Here is a 16,865-nt window from a genome sequence, read left to right as displayed (position 1 = left end):
ACTTACCCCTCTGTTGCTGGCGTTTTCCTGAAGAAACTTGCGGAATTTGTTTAGGAAGATGTATCTGGAGGCTTCCCCCTGGAAGAAGAAGAAAAACCAGGTGGTAAATCCAGGATATACAAAGCACATCACACTAAGATATTGTCACAAAAGACCCATAGAGTGCTTACCCCTCCTCTGTCCTTGTTGTTCAGCAGCAACTTCAGAATCTGAACCTGGAGACCTTCCACCACTAAAAGGGGGACACACATCCGCCATCAGAAAACCAGCACTGGAGAGCAACTACCCCTCTTAACCCCCACTGCAGTACCCTGTCCCCTGGAGAAAGCTCCCTCCTCAGCACAGGGGGCCCAGGAAGAACCAGTGACAGCAGAAAGCTAATCACTCCACTTAGAATTTTCTCCTCCACTACCTAGCAGGAAATTCATCCATAGCTAAAAACCAACGCAGAGGTTTGCTCCCGCCCCATCCTGGGGGGCTGCAGGTCTGTGCAGTGGGGTCCCATCAGAACAGAGCATGGCTGGCCCCCACCTCTGCACCACAGCCTGTCCTGGCAGGAACACAGTTGTGCCTCGTGTAGTGAATAGGATTTAAAAAGGCCCTGGCTGCACAAAAGGTGTGGGATCTTGGCAACTTCCCTCCTTCCCCACAAACCTTCAATGCGCTTCTTGAGCCGCTGGCAGCCTCTTTCATATGCCCGACGCCTCAGCCTCTCCTCAGCACTCTCCTCCTTCACCTCCTTACTCTCCTTGCCCTGGATGGGGCACAGACACTGATTAGCAGGAGAGCACTGCACAGGGAAAATGTCTTGCCAGAAATTCCCTCAAACAATGCAAAATGGAGAGCAGAAACTCCATGAAACAATGTGCCAGTGTGTGACTGCAGCTGGCAGGACACCTAAACAGGTCTCCTCCAGCCTTGCAATGAGTAATGCCAGGAGACCTTTTGAGGGCACCCCAGTCAATTCCTTAAATACTGTGAGGTTCCCCTCCAAATCTGTTGCCACAGAAAACTGTCCCCCATCCCCTGTGTGAGCATCACACCTCAAATATACTCTCTAAGGGGACAAAAAAGACGACAGGGGAATGGAAAAGCTCCAGCTCTCAAACTGTAGGACCCACCAGTGCTAACACAGCTGGAAATAGGGGCCACCCAACTTTCTCAGCCAGAAAAAGATGCAAATGGCAGGCAACAACATTTCCTCAGCCTCCTGGGTGGAAGGGCCTGTACTCACCTCCTTGGTGAAGCGGTTTGGCCACCACGTGGTGGGAATGAGCTCCTGCAAACCTGCCTCCTCCACACGCAGAGGGCTCTTGATGTAGAAGAACACAACAGAACGGAGCACGTCGAAGCTGTGCTGGAGTTAAAGCAAGCACAGAAGCTACTCTGGGAGAAAGGACAGGGCATGTCTCCAGAGCTGTAGTGACAGACTCCTTTCCAAACTACCACTGCAAGATCCAGAGGCCCCTGGAGAAGCCCCACACAGCTGTCACAGCAGCTGCCCAAATGCTACCACAGAGCTGGACTGCTCTGAAAGTGGTTTTGCCCTAGGGATATTAGAGGTCAGTCAGGTAGAAATGAGCTCCTGTGTGTTACTAGGATGTGAACTATACAACACTGCTCAAAAGCATTCATAGGATGCACCCCTCAAAGCATTTGTAGGAAATGGTGTCAGGCAGAGGAGATCTGAGAAATGAGCTCTCAAGACAAGGTGGTTTCTGCCTTCCTGGATCTACAGGTCCTTGAAGTGTCCTCGGCTGCATTATTGAGGGAAGGGAAAACTGAGACAGGAGGAGACACAAAGGATACAGAACATTGCTGAGTAGGTATTTCCTAGATTTCTCATGCTTCAGGACTGCAATGGTAAGCCGGAGGTAGTGGATCTAGGAAAACAGGAGAAGCAGAAGTGACTCCATCTGCAGAACATACAACCCTCCAACGGCCACAGTGTGACAAAACTGCCATCTTTGGATCAAACAACTACAGGATCCAAAATATCATGCACCTTTGGACATGGGGACATAACAGAAACTGGCTAGTCACAGATTCCTGGGAATTCAGAAGTGCAAACTCACTTGTAATCCCAGGTCTGGGATGATGGGGGAGAACCTGTAAGCCCGCAGCAGGGACATCAGTAGCTGCTTGAGGCACTCATGCACTTCATACTCCTGAGAAAATAAGAAACACATTTAAGAACAACAGCAAGGAGTCAGGAACAGCTATAGCTCCCAGACTGAGATCTTGGAAGGAAGCATTCATTTCTGAACTGAAAAAGCAGGTGCTCTGAACCCACAGTGTCCCTCTGACTCCACAGAAGACAGTCCAAGCAGAAGCTGGTGCCAGTGCTTTGCTAAAGGGAAACAAGTTCTGCAGGAAGTCCAACCCACAAGTCACCTACAAAAAGCCAAAGTCCCAGGCCCTATTTATTGGGCAGTCACCAGTCCTCTTATTCCCTGACTCTACCCAAGACACAGTGTTGGTAGAACTAACCAGAAGAGAAAGAATTGAGTCTTGGATAAATGTGATGAGAGAAAAGTTGTCTGTTTGAATTCAACTCATAGCCAACCAGCAGGATGAGAGCCAACTCTTCCACAAACACAGCAGTCCTACCAGAGGGTCCAGTTTCACTGCTAAGATGGTGGGCCTGAAGGAGTCTATTTTTCTATTAAAACTTCTCATGGCAGCTGGCTGGGCCAGTGCCCACATCTGTAAACTGTTACCCCAAAGGGCAGACATGCTGTCTCCAAGCAGATCCCTGGCACTGACTGGCTCTGTGTAACCACCCAAGCACTCCAGCAGCAGCAGCAGCAGCTTCCCAGCTGCCTCAAACATGTGTCCCAGGAAGGATTAAACTTATCCAGCATGGATAGGAAGGGAAGTTGGAGGAGGCTTTTCCCCAGCAGTGCTGGAGATGGTGAGAGTGCACTGCACACCTCTACCCTAGTCCCACACACTCTGATCCATCTCTTCAGCACATGGCAGCACTTGAGACCTCCACAGTCAAATACACATTAATAACAATCAGAAGACTATTCTTATTGATAAATGTGATGTTTCCAGAAACAGGAAGTTATTCACCATCATCAGTTCCTTTAGCAGTAGGAGAAGCTTAGAAATGCCTGGTTAACTCATTGCCAGTGTCTGCATTCAACCCTCAGTGCCTGGGTGTGCAGCAGCAGCCAGATGAGCTAATTGAGAGGGTGGTCTACCACAAAGAAAAAAGAAGAGAAAGACACTGAACACTACCAGCATTTTGTAGGGAAGGCTCCTGTCCTCAGCACCTCCCAGGGTCTCCCTGGGATCCCTAGGGAGCAACCAGCACCCTAGCAACTCACCTCCATCAGAAGCCACATGAGATCCAGCAGCTGCTGAATAAGGGGGTGGGCCTCCACTGCCCCTCCTCGCTCCAGGATGCTCAACAGGAAGGTCATGAGCACATCTTCCACCAGGTACACCTTGCACTGCAGACAGAGAGGCAGAACAATGTTCCTCCATGGCACAGTCACTTCCCAGCAAAAGCTGGGGAATACTTTGCCTTGCAAGGGCAGTAACAGAACCTGTCATTGGCCAGGCAAAACTTACCATAAGAGGGGAGAAATAATTGAAGATGTGAGCTAATGTAATCAATACTGTGGGTTCTCCCTGCAGCTGCCACATGGATGTGTCTTTCTCCACCAGCTTCCCCTCCTGCAATGACAAACCCAGAAAAACACATTGCTTGGATCCAGCCCAATCCACCTGTACACCAACAACTGAATGAACCACACGCCTGGAGCAGCCACTGCTGCTGTCCCATGCCTGACTGCACCAGAAACCTTGAACATGGGAATTCAGAATGCCAAAGAAGCCAGGCCTATTCCTCTGGAAGGCTGTAGCACAGTCCAGATGTCACTATCAACCACATGCAGGCACTTTGACAATGTTCTTCTGAAAAAAGGCTCTAGTTTACATGATAATTTGTAAATGGGAACACCTACAGAGGAGGAGAACTAGCAGATCAGGCCTTCATTTGTGCCAAGACCATGGCATATGGCATTCCCTACGCTTTGGGCATCAACAGATCATCCCTCATCCTACTGGAAAACAGTGTTTCCAGCACATAGTGCCACAGCCAAAACAATCCTCAAGGCAGACCTGCCAGAATTTCAACACATTACTGAACAGGACATCAGTAAAAAGCTTAGGATATGAACAAACTGATTTTAAGGGTGCAAAATCAAATGCAGCAGTTGTGACCCCGACAAACATTACTTCTTGAATATTGGCAATGAAACTTCATAGGACTGAGAACAACAAAGTCCAGTATGACTTAAATTAAGTCCTGGAACTACCAGGAAGGCCATCTTGCAAGCCAGAGAGCTCTAGGGACACACATACCCCATGCAAGCATTAGACTCTCAGGTGTATGGAAACATCTGAGCTGGCAGCATGTGCCAGGGAGAGCAGAACCACATTTCCCAGCATGGTGCCCCTCAGATGCACCCCCTGATGCCAGCCTACCGTCACATCTATTCCAATATGGATCACATTCTTCAGGTAGCCCAACAGCTTCCGAGCCTTCACCAGGTCTGCCACAGGAGGATCCTGCAAGGGCCGGTAACCTTCCACTGGATAAGTAGGGAAGTGTTAAGGGAAAATGCAATCTTTTGGGACTTCTTTTGTCTGTGCAAGGAAAAGACTCTGTCTGCTTTACTTTGTACCCACTCCCAGTTCAAACCATAGTGCCTTCTACATGGATGATAAGCCACAAGCTCTTATCTCCACTTCCTCCATACTGCAAGCAAAAAGTCTTCCACTTCTGCTTGGTGTGAAACACTTTTTTCATCAAAAAGACCTACTGGAGCTCCCATTAAAGCCATCAATAGGCACAGCCAGGACTGCTCTGACAGGAGCTCCAGGTTTCAGCATTCACACGGCAACAGGCAACACTAATACCATGTCAGAAGTCCCATATGGCTGGGAAGGAAAAGAGATGAGTGACCGAAAGGCTCAGCAGCACTAGGGTTTCCAAAACTGCCAAGTGAGAATTTTGCAGGATCTGAGTGTCTGGGAGCAGGCAGCCCCCAGTTGTAGAGCAGCTGCTGTCTCAGACCTGAAAGCAACTCTCATTTCAGAAACTTGGGTTTGTGTCCTGGACTTCTGCTTCAGCTAAGGAGGTATTTGGCTCTTCTCTCCCTGACTCAGCTCTGTGCACAAGTGCTGACAGCAGAAAGTGAACTGCAGTCAGGTGTGTATATTCTACAGCCTCCAAAGATGGTCTCAGGACAGGTTCTTCCCCTTTCAGAGCTCCTCTCCCCACACCCAAAGGATATCGGAGTGGACGGCTTCCGAAGTTAAAAGCAACAGACTCTTTGAAGGAGAGGCTGATGGCAGGGAAATAAGCCATTCCAGCACCCCTTGTGATGTTATCAAAGGCAGTTCCCAGAGATATGCCATTCCTGAAAGAAGGAAAACCCACAAGGTTTTAGTCACAGCAGGAGGGGTCTGAGGTCAGCTGGGCAATACAGATATCAGCTTGCCAACACAGACACGCCCCTGTCATGCCTCCTGTCATTCTAACTTGGCACACATGCAAATGTCACAGCTCTGCTGAGTGACAGCCACAGGAAACACAGGGTCACTCCCATTTTCATATCAGCTTGGGAAGGCACTGGGGTTTACACAACATGCAGAGCCCACTCAGCTTCAAGGGCAACCCAAATCTGTGAGATAACTAAAGCAGCAGGACACTTTAAAGCATATGATTTTTTGGCCTCATCTATTTGATGTTGGTGGCAATCAAGGATAATGCTTTCAATCTACTCCTCCATAAAAGATGACACCAACCATCTAACAGTTTTTAATTGCAACTGACTTGTTGCAGGCCAGGGCTAGAGAACAATTCTCATTGTGCATGGGAACTGGAAACTGGAGATTTATCAACCTTTTAACAGCTCCCTGTGAATTTAGGACAGGCAAGGTCTTACACTGACTACAGAAGCAATCAATTAAAGCCAAATGTGGCATTAAACATCACAAGAGATGCCCTTCCCTCTAAAATCCTGGCAAACTTTACAAAAATTTTGTGTCTTGAACATCTTCCTGCCAAATGTTTTCAACTGAACTGAACTGAGACCCAACACCCTATTCAGATGTTTTCTGAACACAAGACAGAAAAACAAAGGCCAGAACTACCAAGGAACATAAAGGGGAGAGAGGAGAAATACGGCCCAGCAACCTTCTGAGCAGTGAGGTAACCTTTCTGTTACACACAGACATACAGACATAACCAATCAGGGAATGGGGCAAAGATGCTTACAAGCAGAAAGCAATGGTGCCCTCATCAAGGTCTATCAGACAGCTGACGATGTCTCCTGCTGCCCAGGACTGCAGGAAAGGGAGAGAAGAGGTTAAACATATATTTCCAGGGTTTTCCCACATCAAAAGAAAGACTGCAACCCAACCAATCCCTTGTGACTCAGGGTTAAAGAAGAGAGAGTTCCTTCTCCCAGCAGCTCACATCATTTTCAGGCACTTCTAAGCCCCAGCTGGGATCTTTTTCCCCTCTGGCACTAGGAATGTACATTTATCCCAACAATGCACCAGCTCTGATGTACTCCAGGGAACCAGAGCCCTCCAGGGACCAACAGCAGCACTGTGCTGGGAATCAGTCTGCTGGGGCTGCTAAACAAAGCCAGCACATCCAGCACGTCCAGCACCCCTAAAGTACAGACAAGTGCTGGCACACAGACTGAAGCAGGGAGAAAGGCTTGAGGGCACTTCACAAGGCCCAGCAGAATTCAGTGAGCAGAAGGAATCACCTGCTTTCTGCTCCTTCCTCTCCCTCCCATTCCTAGGGCACAGCTACTCACTTTGCCATAGTTTGTGGTAGTCACGTTCCACTTGCGCACCCTGTTCCCATCGTAGGCATAGGAATCTGGCGTGTCCCCAACGCCTTCCTGCACCAAAGCATCAAAGAGGACACTCAGACCAGGCACAGAGGATTCCTCTCATTGCAAGAGAACGTTTAAGGGGGAGACCAGTAGCCAGGGAGAGCAGCTGACAGCACACATGCTCTGCCTGGGAAAAATTCTCACTCTAGGAATGAATCCGGTGGCCTGTGATCTTTGGTTCAGATAAATGCACCACTCCCTGCTTATTTTGGGTCAGAAGAAGAGTACTGGCATCTGACACTTCTCATTTCTATCAAAGCAGCCCCCTGGGATGCCCATCACTTCTCTTCTCACATACTGCAGAGTGACAAGTTAGTGAAATTCTGCAGCTGACACCCTTTTCCAGCACCAAACATCCCACCCAGATGAAACAACATCTCACTGTCCCCTGGGCAAAAAGAGCCCTGTAGCAGCAGCTGCTGAGGCCCATCCCAAGGGACAGGCTGCCAGCACTGCACACACACACATTTTCTGGGGAAGATATCAGCTGAAAGTCAATATCTAGCAATTCTATGTGCAGCAAAAGCACATCAACACACCCAGCACAGGCTTTCCCACTGAGCACCATTCTGTGGATACAGACCAGAGAGTCTCGTAAAGACTCTTAAAATAGCAGGTCTGGCATTTTATGTGTGTGTATGGCATTTTTGGTGTGAATGCCAGCAGGGCACAGCACCAATGCAATGCTGTACAACAACCAAAAAAGCAGTGGAGAAGCATCCCCCAGAGTAGCTATACTACCTCCTGATTAAATCTGCAGTTGAGAGTACACCAGCCAATCTGCATGAGTCCCTGGGAGGAGATGAGCACCTCATAAATCCATTTCCCTGAAAGAAAAAGAGAAAGAGATGCCACACGGTGAATTCTTGTCCCCTGGCTTGTTGTTAGAGAAGCTGAACCTGACACTGCTCCCACAGAAATATATGTGGCACACAAAGGAGGTTCAGGACGTCCCCAGGATTCCTCTCCCACCCCTTTATTCTGGCATCACACAATCCCCCATCCTTCTCATTCCTTGGAGAAGTTAAGTGAATGAACTAGGGAAGAAGGTGCTCAAGATCTGGAACATAATCAAGATTTCCTGAGCTCTCCAGCTGTCTAACACCCCATACACTCCTCCCTGGGTCTTCTCTCAAAGCAGCACTGGTTTATCTCCTTACCTTTGTACACACATGTTGTGGCCCTGATGGACCCAAAGTTACTGTGGCCAATCACCTGGACCAACAAACAAAAGATATTTTAATGTCAGGCAAGAAGAGAGGCTTCTTCAGTCCTTCCCACTCCCTCTGTCCTAGTGCTCAAAACCAAAGCAAGATGGAGAGTTACTCACAAGGACAGTATAGGGACAAGAAGGGGCATCCTCCCCACCCCAGCAGCTGTACTTGGAGCCAGCTGGCCCCAGGGAATCATTCAGGTCCTTCCCACAGCTCATCTGTACTTGATAAACCCCAGTGAAGCACCCAGCATGGCAGCAGTACAAGGATAACAAGGTGACAGACAGGTTCCCAGTGAACTGGCACAAAAATGATTATGATATGGGAAAGATATATGAATGCTGGACAAGTTAGAACAAAACTACAGATGCAAGGTGTACAGACCAAAGGATTGGCAGGTAACATGCTGCCTAGGAACTGAACTGTGTTAAATCCTGACTCTTGCTATCTTGAGACAGGCCATGAAGAGGAAATGAAAGCAGGAACAAGGAATTCACAGGCAAGTCAGTCCAATCCATTCTGTGGGTCAATTCTAGGTACAGCCAAAGTAATCCACAGCAGGTGGTTAAAGGGAAAGGGGAGACCAGGGCAGCCTGATTTGTTAGAGGCTAAAAAGCAGGCATAGATTAAGGAGGGAATCAGCTCAAGAGCAGGGGATGTGCTTGCTCATTGAAGGGGTGAAAGGAGTGCAGAAATTACTGAAGTAGGAAAGAGTTAAATTCCGGTGATTCTTTCAACTGACTTTTTTCAAGGGGAACATCAGCTAAGGAGCAAGCAGGTAATTAGTGCAAAGGAGAAAGGAAAACCTCAGCTTCAGCCTCTTTCTAGCCTTTTAAGACCAGAAGGAAGGAAGAGGCAGCCAGCTGGAGGGAGGGACAGGAAAGCTGGCTGCTTAGCCAAGTGAGCCCCTGGGCCAGGGTAGTCCTTTCACTTCCTCACAGCCCCACTCAAACCTTGCTGACACTTAGTGGCACTGCTAGACTCTCTCCCAGGAGAGCTCATTTCCTCCAGGATCCTGCAGCTTTCAGGGCAAACTCCATTTACACACGCTACAAAGCCACTGACAGGGATCTACTACAATGAACAAACCAAGAAACCCCAAAACAACCAAGTTGTTTTAGTCTCACAAAACCATTTTCTGCTGTGTCCAGCAACACACTCACCCCAAGTAAGTCATCATCGACCAGCAGGAGCCCCTCAAAGCCGCTTGTGTGGTCCAAAACCACAGTGGAGGGACCGAGCCGGCCCTCTGTCACCTGATCTGAAACAAGAGTTGCAGAAAACTGTTGGGGAGAGTTGTGCAGGATTTAACAGCTCACCCACTGGGTACCTCTAGCCAGACTGTAACAGCACCTGGATTCTGCTACAGGGGAGGAAGATTGTGATAGTGTTGGCTATGTCAGACACTGAGAAACTTAGAAAAGGAGAGAGATTTAAAAGAAAGTCTTCACAGTGACTCAGCTATGCAGCATTCAGGCTACATTAAGTTTTCCACATCACCTGAAAATTTTACTTTGACAAAATTCAAAGGCTAAACTGTGTGCCAAATGTTTGGCCAACATGTCACACTTTGATTGCAGCCAGCAAGAAAAATTTGGCTTTCTAGGAGGGGAGCAAGGTTGTATCTTGCCACATCCTGATTCACTCAGAGAAACAATGGCAGTAAGAACACAGGGAACAGCCTGAGGCCCGAAGTGAATACCTGCAGTGGAGACCAGCATGTAGTAACTGTCAACAAGCCTCTGCATCTCTCACTGATGATAGCACTGCACACTCGTGGTCAAAGCAATGGCTCTGCATATCATTGTCAGTAAAATACCCCCAAAACTGCTTTTCCAGACATTTTAGCCTGGAAATTTGCCTCCATCTGCAAACAAACCTGCTGCAAGGCTGGCTGATGGGCCCCTCACAGGCAGGATTTAAAAGCACAATAAATTAGAGCACAAGGAGCACAACAGTGCTCACTTAGGGAAATGCTTTTTGTGATACAACTTGTCCTTCCCAACGAAGCAGCACAAGCAAGGAGCACAAATTGGACAGGCAGTATCTCCTACCTCTGCTGTCTTCAGAGCCATTCTCCTCTGCCAGCAATCGCTCAAGGTGCTCCTGCAGGTTCTGGAACGTCAGGTGCTTCCTAGGGAATAACCACACAGCAGCTCTTACAAAAAACTTTGTCTCAAATATTTCAAGAGTTGCAGCTCAGACCTGTGTCCTATGCTGAAACATGAGCCAGGAAGTTCTGTCATTGATCTGTTTCATGTCATGAATCTAAGAAATTTGTTGCCCATTGTGCTGGGACAATGAATGAAGGAAGGACCAAATACAGCACAAACAAGCCAAGTAGTTAACAAAGAATCTTACAGTCTTCAGTCTGCTCAGGAGTGTTTTGTGGCAGTAAGAAAACTGTGGCACAAGGCAGCAAAAAACCAGCTGTGCTACCAATAACTATGGACACGACTTTGCTGCAGTCAGCATCATACAAACATGGCCTAAGTCAGGATTTGTTTTTCCCCCCAAATTATTTTGCAATACAAAAGAAGAGAGAGGACCACAGCAGCAGCTGTAGCAGTTCAGACAAAGGTCAGGCTAGTCCAGCATCCTCTCTCTGTAAAAACAGCTAAAACCATTTTGTTTTCATACTGAAAATTCTCTCATGGACCTCCTTTGGGCCACTATTCTAGAGAACTTACTGCCCTTCCTTGGTTGTCTCCTTTCAAGGATAGTTTACTTAGCTGATCCTTGCACAAGAGCCTCCTTTTACTGTGAGAACCACTAGTTGTTCCTATCCCTGCTTCCCACTTCCAAAGCCATCTGGGAAACAACTTTTCACTTCTCCAGGACTAGGGATTGCCCTCTCACTCTAATGGTGAGAGACATTGTGAAAGCCTGCTGGGTGTGAAGATGCACAGAAGTGAAATCAAAGAATCAGCTTTGGTTGGCATGAGAAGGGTGGCTTCAGCAAAGCTGCCTAATCAGCACTGGCATGAAGGAGGAGTTGTGGAAGCAGAGTGGAAGAGCATGAGACAGGCAGAGAGATGTCTGCAGTGAGCTCCTCTATAAAGAATTCAGGCCTCTGAAGGCAAGATGTCATACCATAAAAGTTGCTCTTTGAAGGCAAGATGTCATACCATAAAAGTTGCCCTCTTATGGCAAATGTTATTCCCAAGACCTCTTTGATTGCTACTGGGCTTTCTCCCAAGTAGTCACGTCCAGGGAAAAAAGAGACCAGTCCAACAAACTATCAGTTCTGTGCATTCAAGTCATTAATCACCAGACAAAGACATCAGAAATATTGAAAACCAAAATGCTCAGGCAGATGGAGTGTTCCAAGGCTTTCTGGCAGGAGAGCTTGTGGTAAAGTAACATGACCCACTTTGCCTCCCCCGCACCATCACCCCGGCTCACCAAGAGCCAGAGGGCCAAGAACTATTTATAGCAGCTCTGAGCTCACGTTGGAGCTGGCAGTCCTAAGTATAGCCTTGGAATGTGACCCCAGCCATGCTGCAGCACTGCCAACCAGCAGGAGCCACAGGCCTGCCTCACTCTGCCACACTCCTACCTGCCCTGAACCTGCCTGACTTGCCTCTGGCAAAAGAGATGGGAGAGGAATTCTTTTCATCCAACACTACAAGTTTCTGGGATAAAAGGTGAAAGAGAACTGAAAATAAATAGGAAAAAAGCAGTCACTAAACAGGAATTTTGTGTTTCTCTTCCTTTGGTGACTCCTAATAAAAGTACCAGCAGTTCCACAGCCTGGAAAATGTATGGAATTGCATGGATCAGTAACAGTCTTGCCTTTAGGTTACAGGGCACTATTTTTAATTCCTGCACCTGACACATGTGCATTTTGCACTTCCTTACAAGCAAAGGGGGAACAGGAACAACCAGGTGAATGCCTACTTATTCCAAAAATATTGCCTAGTGTGCTGGTATATGGGATTTTTCATGCAAAAAACAATCCTTCCTCACAAGCCCTGCAGTTGAAAAGCCATTAGAAGAGCAGACCTCAGAGTTGTTCCTGTAACATGGAGCTGCTGTGTTTTTAACAAAGATCACTGTGTGGCACTAAAAGATCTTTCCTTTCACACAGTGCTGTTTATCTGGAGGTGGCATCGCTGGCCACCTGGGCACTGAGAAGTCTGATACCTGTAAGCAGCTGCAGACTGGTTCCCATCAGCACTGGTAAAGACTCGATGCAGGTAATCATTCAGCAGCCTGCTGTTCACAATCCCTTGGGAGAAACAGAAAGGAAATAAGCTTAGAGAGTCTGGGGTAAACTCAAACATGAATTTCATGTACAAGCAAGAAACTGGTAACTACGGGTAAATAATGTTCATGTTTGCTGATCAACACAATGGAAAATGCAGTCATTCATCACCTTACTGTCCTCACTAGCAGAACCAGAGTCCAGCATTATTGGGTGCATCTCCCCACAAAAGACTCTTTCCAATTTGAGCTGCTCTGCCATAGCAACTGGGAGCCTATAAACTGCTCCACACAGGTGGAAGTGTATCCTCAGGAATCCTGCTGTGCTACTTCCTGCTGTGCTAAAGTAACTCCAAAAGCTGAAAGCAGGAATCCAATTTCATTTTAAAAAAAAATCTTAACACTACTGCAATTCCTGGTGTCCTATTCATATCCAGGACGTCTCTTAACCACATAAAAGATGCTGAGATGGAAAGACTGCAGGAGCAGCTCACCTCATGTAACCCAGAACCCTCTTTAATGATGTGTGCCTCACCTTCACTAAACAACCCTTAGTGTCACACTGATGCAGCATTCCTTGTTTCTGAGTGCAACAGTGCCCTCAAATGCCAGATTTGTGGTCTCATAAGCACGCTTGTGCTGGATTGGTGACGCCAAGAAAAAAACGGACTGCCTGGCAGGTAGCAGAATTTCCCAGAAAAGGATTCATTTGAGAATTTGACAAGCTGTTCATCCTGGAAGGGGAGCTCCCTAAAGCAGACGGCAGGCAGGCAACAAAACATTCTCCAGCCTTATGAGGCAGGGCTGTGTGCTGAAGAAAAGGCCCTGTGACCTGAGTTTCTGGAGTCATTAGTACTGCAGCAACGTCCCATCCAAAATCTCATCTCACTTTGAGGATTCACTCAGTTTCAGCCCCCCTGCACCTCACACTACCAAGATAACTGCAACTGGAAGGCAGCTGATCTCAAGCAAGGCAAGGGATGCTCCCTGGATGCACAGTGCTCCTGTTTCCACAGAGCATGTACAGGACCCTACCTGTGACCTTGGACTTCTCTGGCTCGGTGCTCAGCCTGTAATTCTTCCTTGAGAAGGCAGTCCCAGCACCTCTCGACGTCATTCTTCACAGGCACCAGTTCCAGAGTAGACATAAGATGGGCAGACGCCTAGAACAAAACCTTCTGGGGAGAATGATGCCTTTAGACTTCTCCCTTTCTTGGAGGTTGGTTTACCTGAATTAAACAACAGGGATAAGCAAAAAATAGCCACAGTCCTTGCGTGTCCTAATGACATTACACAAGAGCCCCAAACCAACTAACTGCAGACCCTGCTCTCAGTCCCACTGCTGTCCAACAGCTCAAAACTTTCTGAAAGCAGGTTAACCACGAAGCCACACTCCAGACAGCCACACAAACACCACTCCAAACAAAGGCACAGGCACAAGCAAGCCATAAACACAGGCAACCTTCACACCAAGCCTGGGCCAGAAGCACTGGGCCAGCACAGGGCCACAGCCACCCCACTGCCAAGCACCTCTGAGACTGGGAACCGCGCCGCACTGCTGCTCGTGTCCTGACAAACACTTCTGCCTTCCTCTCCTGCTCTGTATTCTTTAGGACAGCAACATGAGCCTGGTTAATCTTCTGTTTAGCAGGTGTTTAGATTACTCCACTACTCAAAACAAAGAGAGAGGAAAAAGGAATGAGACAAATGCAGATGGACAGGACTACAATAGAATATCACTGACTACAAAGCGAAAGACCCAGAGACACGGGGACAAAAGCAGACACAGGTAATATACAATAGTGTTTACAAGTGAAAATCTACCATGAGACTACAGATTCAGGAACCTTCTAGAATCACTAGAATGCTATCAGAGCTGACATGTGCCAGGACAAAAAGAATACATTCAAGTGGCTAGTTCCATCCAGCTTCCAAATGTTCGGCTATACCCCTCTCCTGCTTCCAACTGTTCCAACAGCCAACCCTCACTGGAAGACTCTCCCTGGACATCCATCTGTCAAAGCACTTTATGACACACAGAGCAACAGGAAGATGCAACAGGAGCAAAGGCTGCAGGAATGAAATGCTTGTTGGCAATCTCACACAGAGCAGAAACTAAGGTGAACTCAAGAAAAGTTAGTGACTCCAGAAAGGGAGTGCCAAGTGACATAAATACCACATGAGCTTCAGCTAGACTTGGGAAAGGGTTTCCTAAAACCCCTTTCCTCAGGACCACCCCAGCACTCAGCAGTGGAGCAACACTGCCTGGCCTCCCTCCTGCAGCACTGCTGAGCAAAATAGCAGGAACAAAGCAAAAACCAGCCTGGATCAAAGGCCCTGAATGATGCATCAGGAACTCAAAACAAGAGATAAAACAATAATGAGAAACTCGTAGTTTACTACCAAAGCAGAGCAGACAGCACAATGTGTACTATCCTAAAAGTACTCGACACATGGCATGACTTCCTCTCAGAACAAGTTAAAAACACCCGAGGGCAGTCAGCAGTGCCCATGGCTCTCCTAAAGGCAGCCCCTCTGGTAAGCAGCGCTGCTGAAACAGCCCGAATGCCCAAGGCAGAGCACGCAGCCCCTCCACAATGGCACCACATGAGATTCAGTGCTGGCACTGCTGCAGTGCCAGGGTGTTTGCTCAGCTGGAGCAGATGTTGCTTTCAACAGGTCTGAGAAAGGGCAGAGCAGGGGGACACATATATTTGCCCCATGTGTGATTCACAGAAGCAAAGACGCCCTGCTCGGAGCCTGGCCCCGGGCTGAACTCCCTTCTCTGGGCAAAAGCAAGCAGCTGCCAGCAGCAGGACAGAACACACAGCACAGGAGCAGCCAGAGCTGCAGCGGAGGCGACTGGAGGCAGGCGAGGAGGCCGAGAAGCCAGGCCGGCCAACACAACTTTGTCTGGCAGCTGCCGGCCGAGCCCTGAGGCTCGCAGCAGGCAAAGGGAAACAGCAGAGCCCGACGCGGATCACAGAACTGCCCTGCCCTCATCCCAGCCGTGGGTCCCCGTGGCACCCCAACCTGCCGGCACCCCCAGCCCACAACCACCGGGCAGCACTGCCGTGCTCACACCCCGCAACCTGCCCCAACGCCGGACTAACCCCGCAGCCCAGCGGCGCCCCGTAACCCAGAGCCAGCCCCTAGAGCGGGCGGCACTGCCGGCAGCCACAGACACCCCCAAACCCGGAAGGACTCTCCATGCCCACGAACACCCCAAAGCCGAGGACCCCCTACACCTGCCTACAACCCGTGAGGCGCGGCGGCCACCCCCCGATCGGGCGCCTCCCGCACAGCCGGACGACACTCCCCGAGCCGGCCGTGGCCCGAGCCCCCCGCGGCCCCGGGGGAGCCCCCGCGCTGCCGGCACCGGGCCCCACGGCCGCCGCACTCACCGCCGGCCCGGCCGCGCCGCCGCCGCCGCCGCTACGGCGACCCGCGAGGGCCATGGCGGGCGGGCGGGACGCGTTGCCGGGAGACGGGCGGGACTCTCTCCGCGCTCGGGCAGGGCCGGGCCACGGTGCCCTGCCCCGGGGAAGGACCGGCGGCAGAGACCCCCTGGTGTTTGTGTGAACTTCTGTGGAGGAAAGCGAGCAGGGTCGGGGCCGCCGAGACGCCAGGCTCTCGGCATGGAGGTGGGCAAGCGGCCAAGGCCAGCCTGCACGAGGGAGGCCAGGGCAGGCGCTGCCCGCACCCAGGGAGGCAACGACCCTCGGGGGCAGACCCGCACCTGCCCTCGGAGAGAGAGCAGGAGGAGGAAGCCGACACATGAGCGTGGGGCTTCTCAGTGCGCTTTATTGTGCCTGTGGAGTGGGATCAGTGTACTGGGGAACCGTCCACAGCAGGTGCTGTGCTGGTGTCCAGGCTGGCGGTGGGGATTCTGGGTCCAGCATTGCAAATGGGAGCAGTCTTGGATCCACAAGGGCCCAGGGAGCATGACCTGGAGCATCTGACACTTTCAAGATAGAAACATAGAGTCACAGAATGATTTGGGCTGTAAGAAACCTGAAAAATAATCTAATTCCACCTCCCTGCTATGGGCAGGGACACCTCCCATGAGACCAGGTTGCTCCAAACCCCATCCAGTCTGGCCTCGAACACTTCCAGGGATGGAGCAGTCACAGCTTCTCTGGGCAACTTGTGCCAGGCCCCCACAGCTCACTGGCACCCAACTCCAGCAGCCCCAGCACCACCAGACAGCTACTGTCAGGGTCCTCTTGTGTCTTCCCAGATCCACAAAATGCCAGACTTTGCTCCAGCACCCCTGGGCCCGTGTGGATCCAAGACTGCTCCAGCCTGCAGCGCTGGGCCAAAATCCCCACAGGCAGCCCAGATGCTGCTGCAGGACCTGCCATGCACCATGCCCCAGTTCTGGCCCTGACCCCACTTCACCAGCACAATAAAGTGCACTGGAGGCTCTCTTGGGTCTGACAGAAGTATCTGGCCACAGGACCACTGAGAACAAAATGCTCTGTGTCCTGAAGTTTGACCTTGTGCGGCTTCT

The 16,865-nt window shown here is 49.8% G+C and overlaps 1 protein-coding gene across 3 annotated transcripts in view; it reads right to left on the bottom strand.

Moving 5' to 3' along the window:
* Positions 1-15,820, bottom strand: part of RNF123 (ring finger protein 123) — a 48,068-nt gene extending 32,248 nt beyond the window's left edge. The window contains exons 1-19 of one of the 3 annotated variants that reach the window (XM_030956728.1): positions 15,757-15,820; positions 13,388-13,581; positions 12,293-12,377; positions 10,201-10,280; positions 9,310-9,407; positions 8,093-8,147; positions 7,674-7,759; positions 6,852-6,938; positions 6,299-6,366; positions 5,313-5,438; positions 4,501-4,615; positions 3,583-3,687; positions 3,336-3,461; positions 2,076-2,168; positions 1,810-1,883; positions 1,235-1,352; positions 655-754; positions 171-232; positions 7-78 (exon numbers count right to left, since the gene is read on the bottom strand). In XM_030956728.1, the coding sequence (XP_030812588.1) occupies positions 7-78; positions 171-232; positions 655-754; positions 1,235-1,352; positions 1,810-1,883; positions 2,076-2,168; positions 3,336-3,461; positions 3,583-3,687; positions 4,501-4,615; positions 5,313-5,438; positions 6,299-6,366; positions 6,852-6,938; positions 7,674-7,759; positions 8,093-8,147; positions 9,310-9,407; positions 10,201-10,280; positions 12,293-12,377; positions 13,388-13,469 (1,632 nt within the window). In that variant the 5' untranslated portion in view covers positions 13,470-13,581; positions 15,757-15,820. Of the gene's footprint in view, positions 1-6; positions 79-170; positions 233-654; positions 755-1,234; positions 1,353-1,809; positions 1,884-2,075; positions 2,169-3,335; positions 3,462-3,582; positions 3,688-4,500; positions 4,616-5,312; positions 5,439-6,298; positions 6,367-6,851; positions 6,939-7,673; positions 7,760-8,092; positions 8,148-9,309; positions 9,408-10,200; positions 10,281-12,292; positions 12,378-13,387; positions 13,582-13,882; positions 13,916-15,598; positions 15,691-15,756 lie in introns of those variants that run through there. The other 2 variants (XM_030956729.1, XM_030956730.1) reach the window with 2 other exon arrangements.
* Between the last annotated feature and the right edge of the window lie 1,045 nt (positions 15,821-16,865).

The sequence above is a fragment of the Camarhynchus parvulus genome, chromosome 12 (genome assembly GCF_901933205.1).
Source record: "Camarhynchus parvulus chromosome 12, STF_HiC, whole genome shotgun sequence".
NCBI classification, from domain to species: domain Eukaryota; kingdom Metazoa; phylum Chordata; class Aves; order Passeriformes; family Thraupidae; genus Camarhynchus; species Camarhynchus parvulus.
Note: the sequence above shows the minus strand (reverse complement) of the source record. Positions and strands in the feature narration are given on the sequence as shown.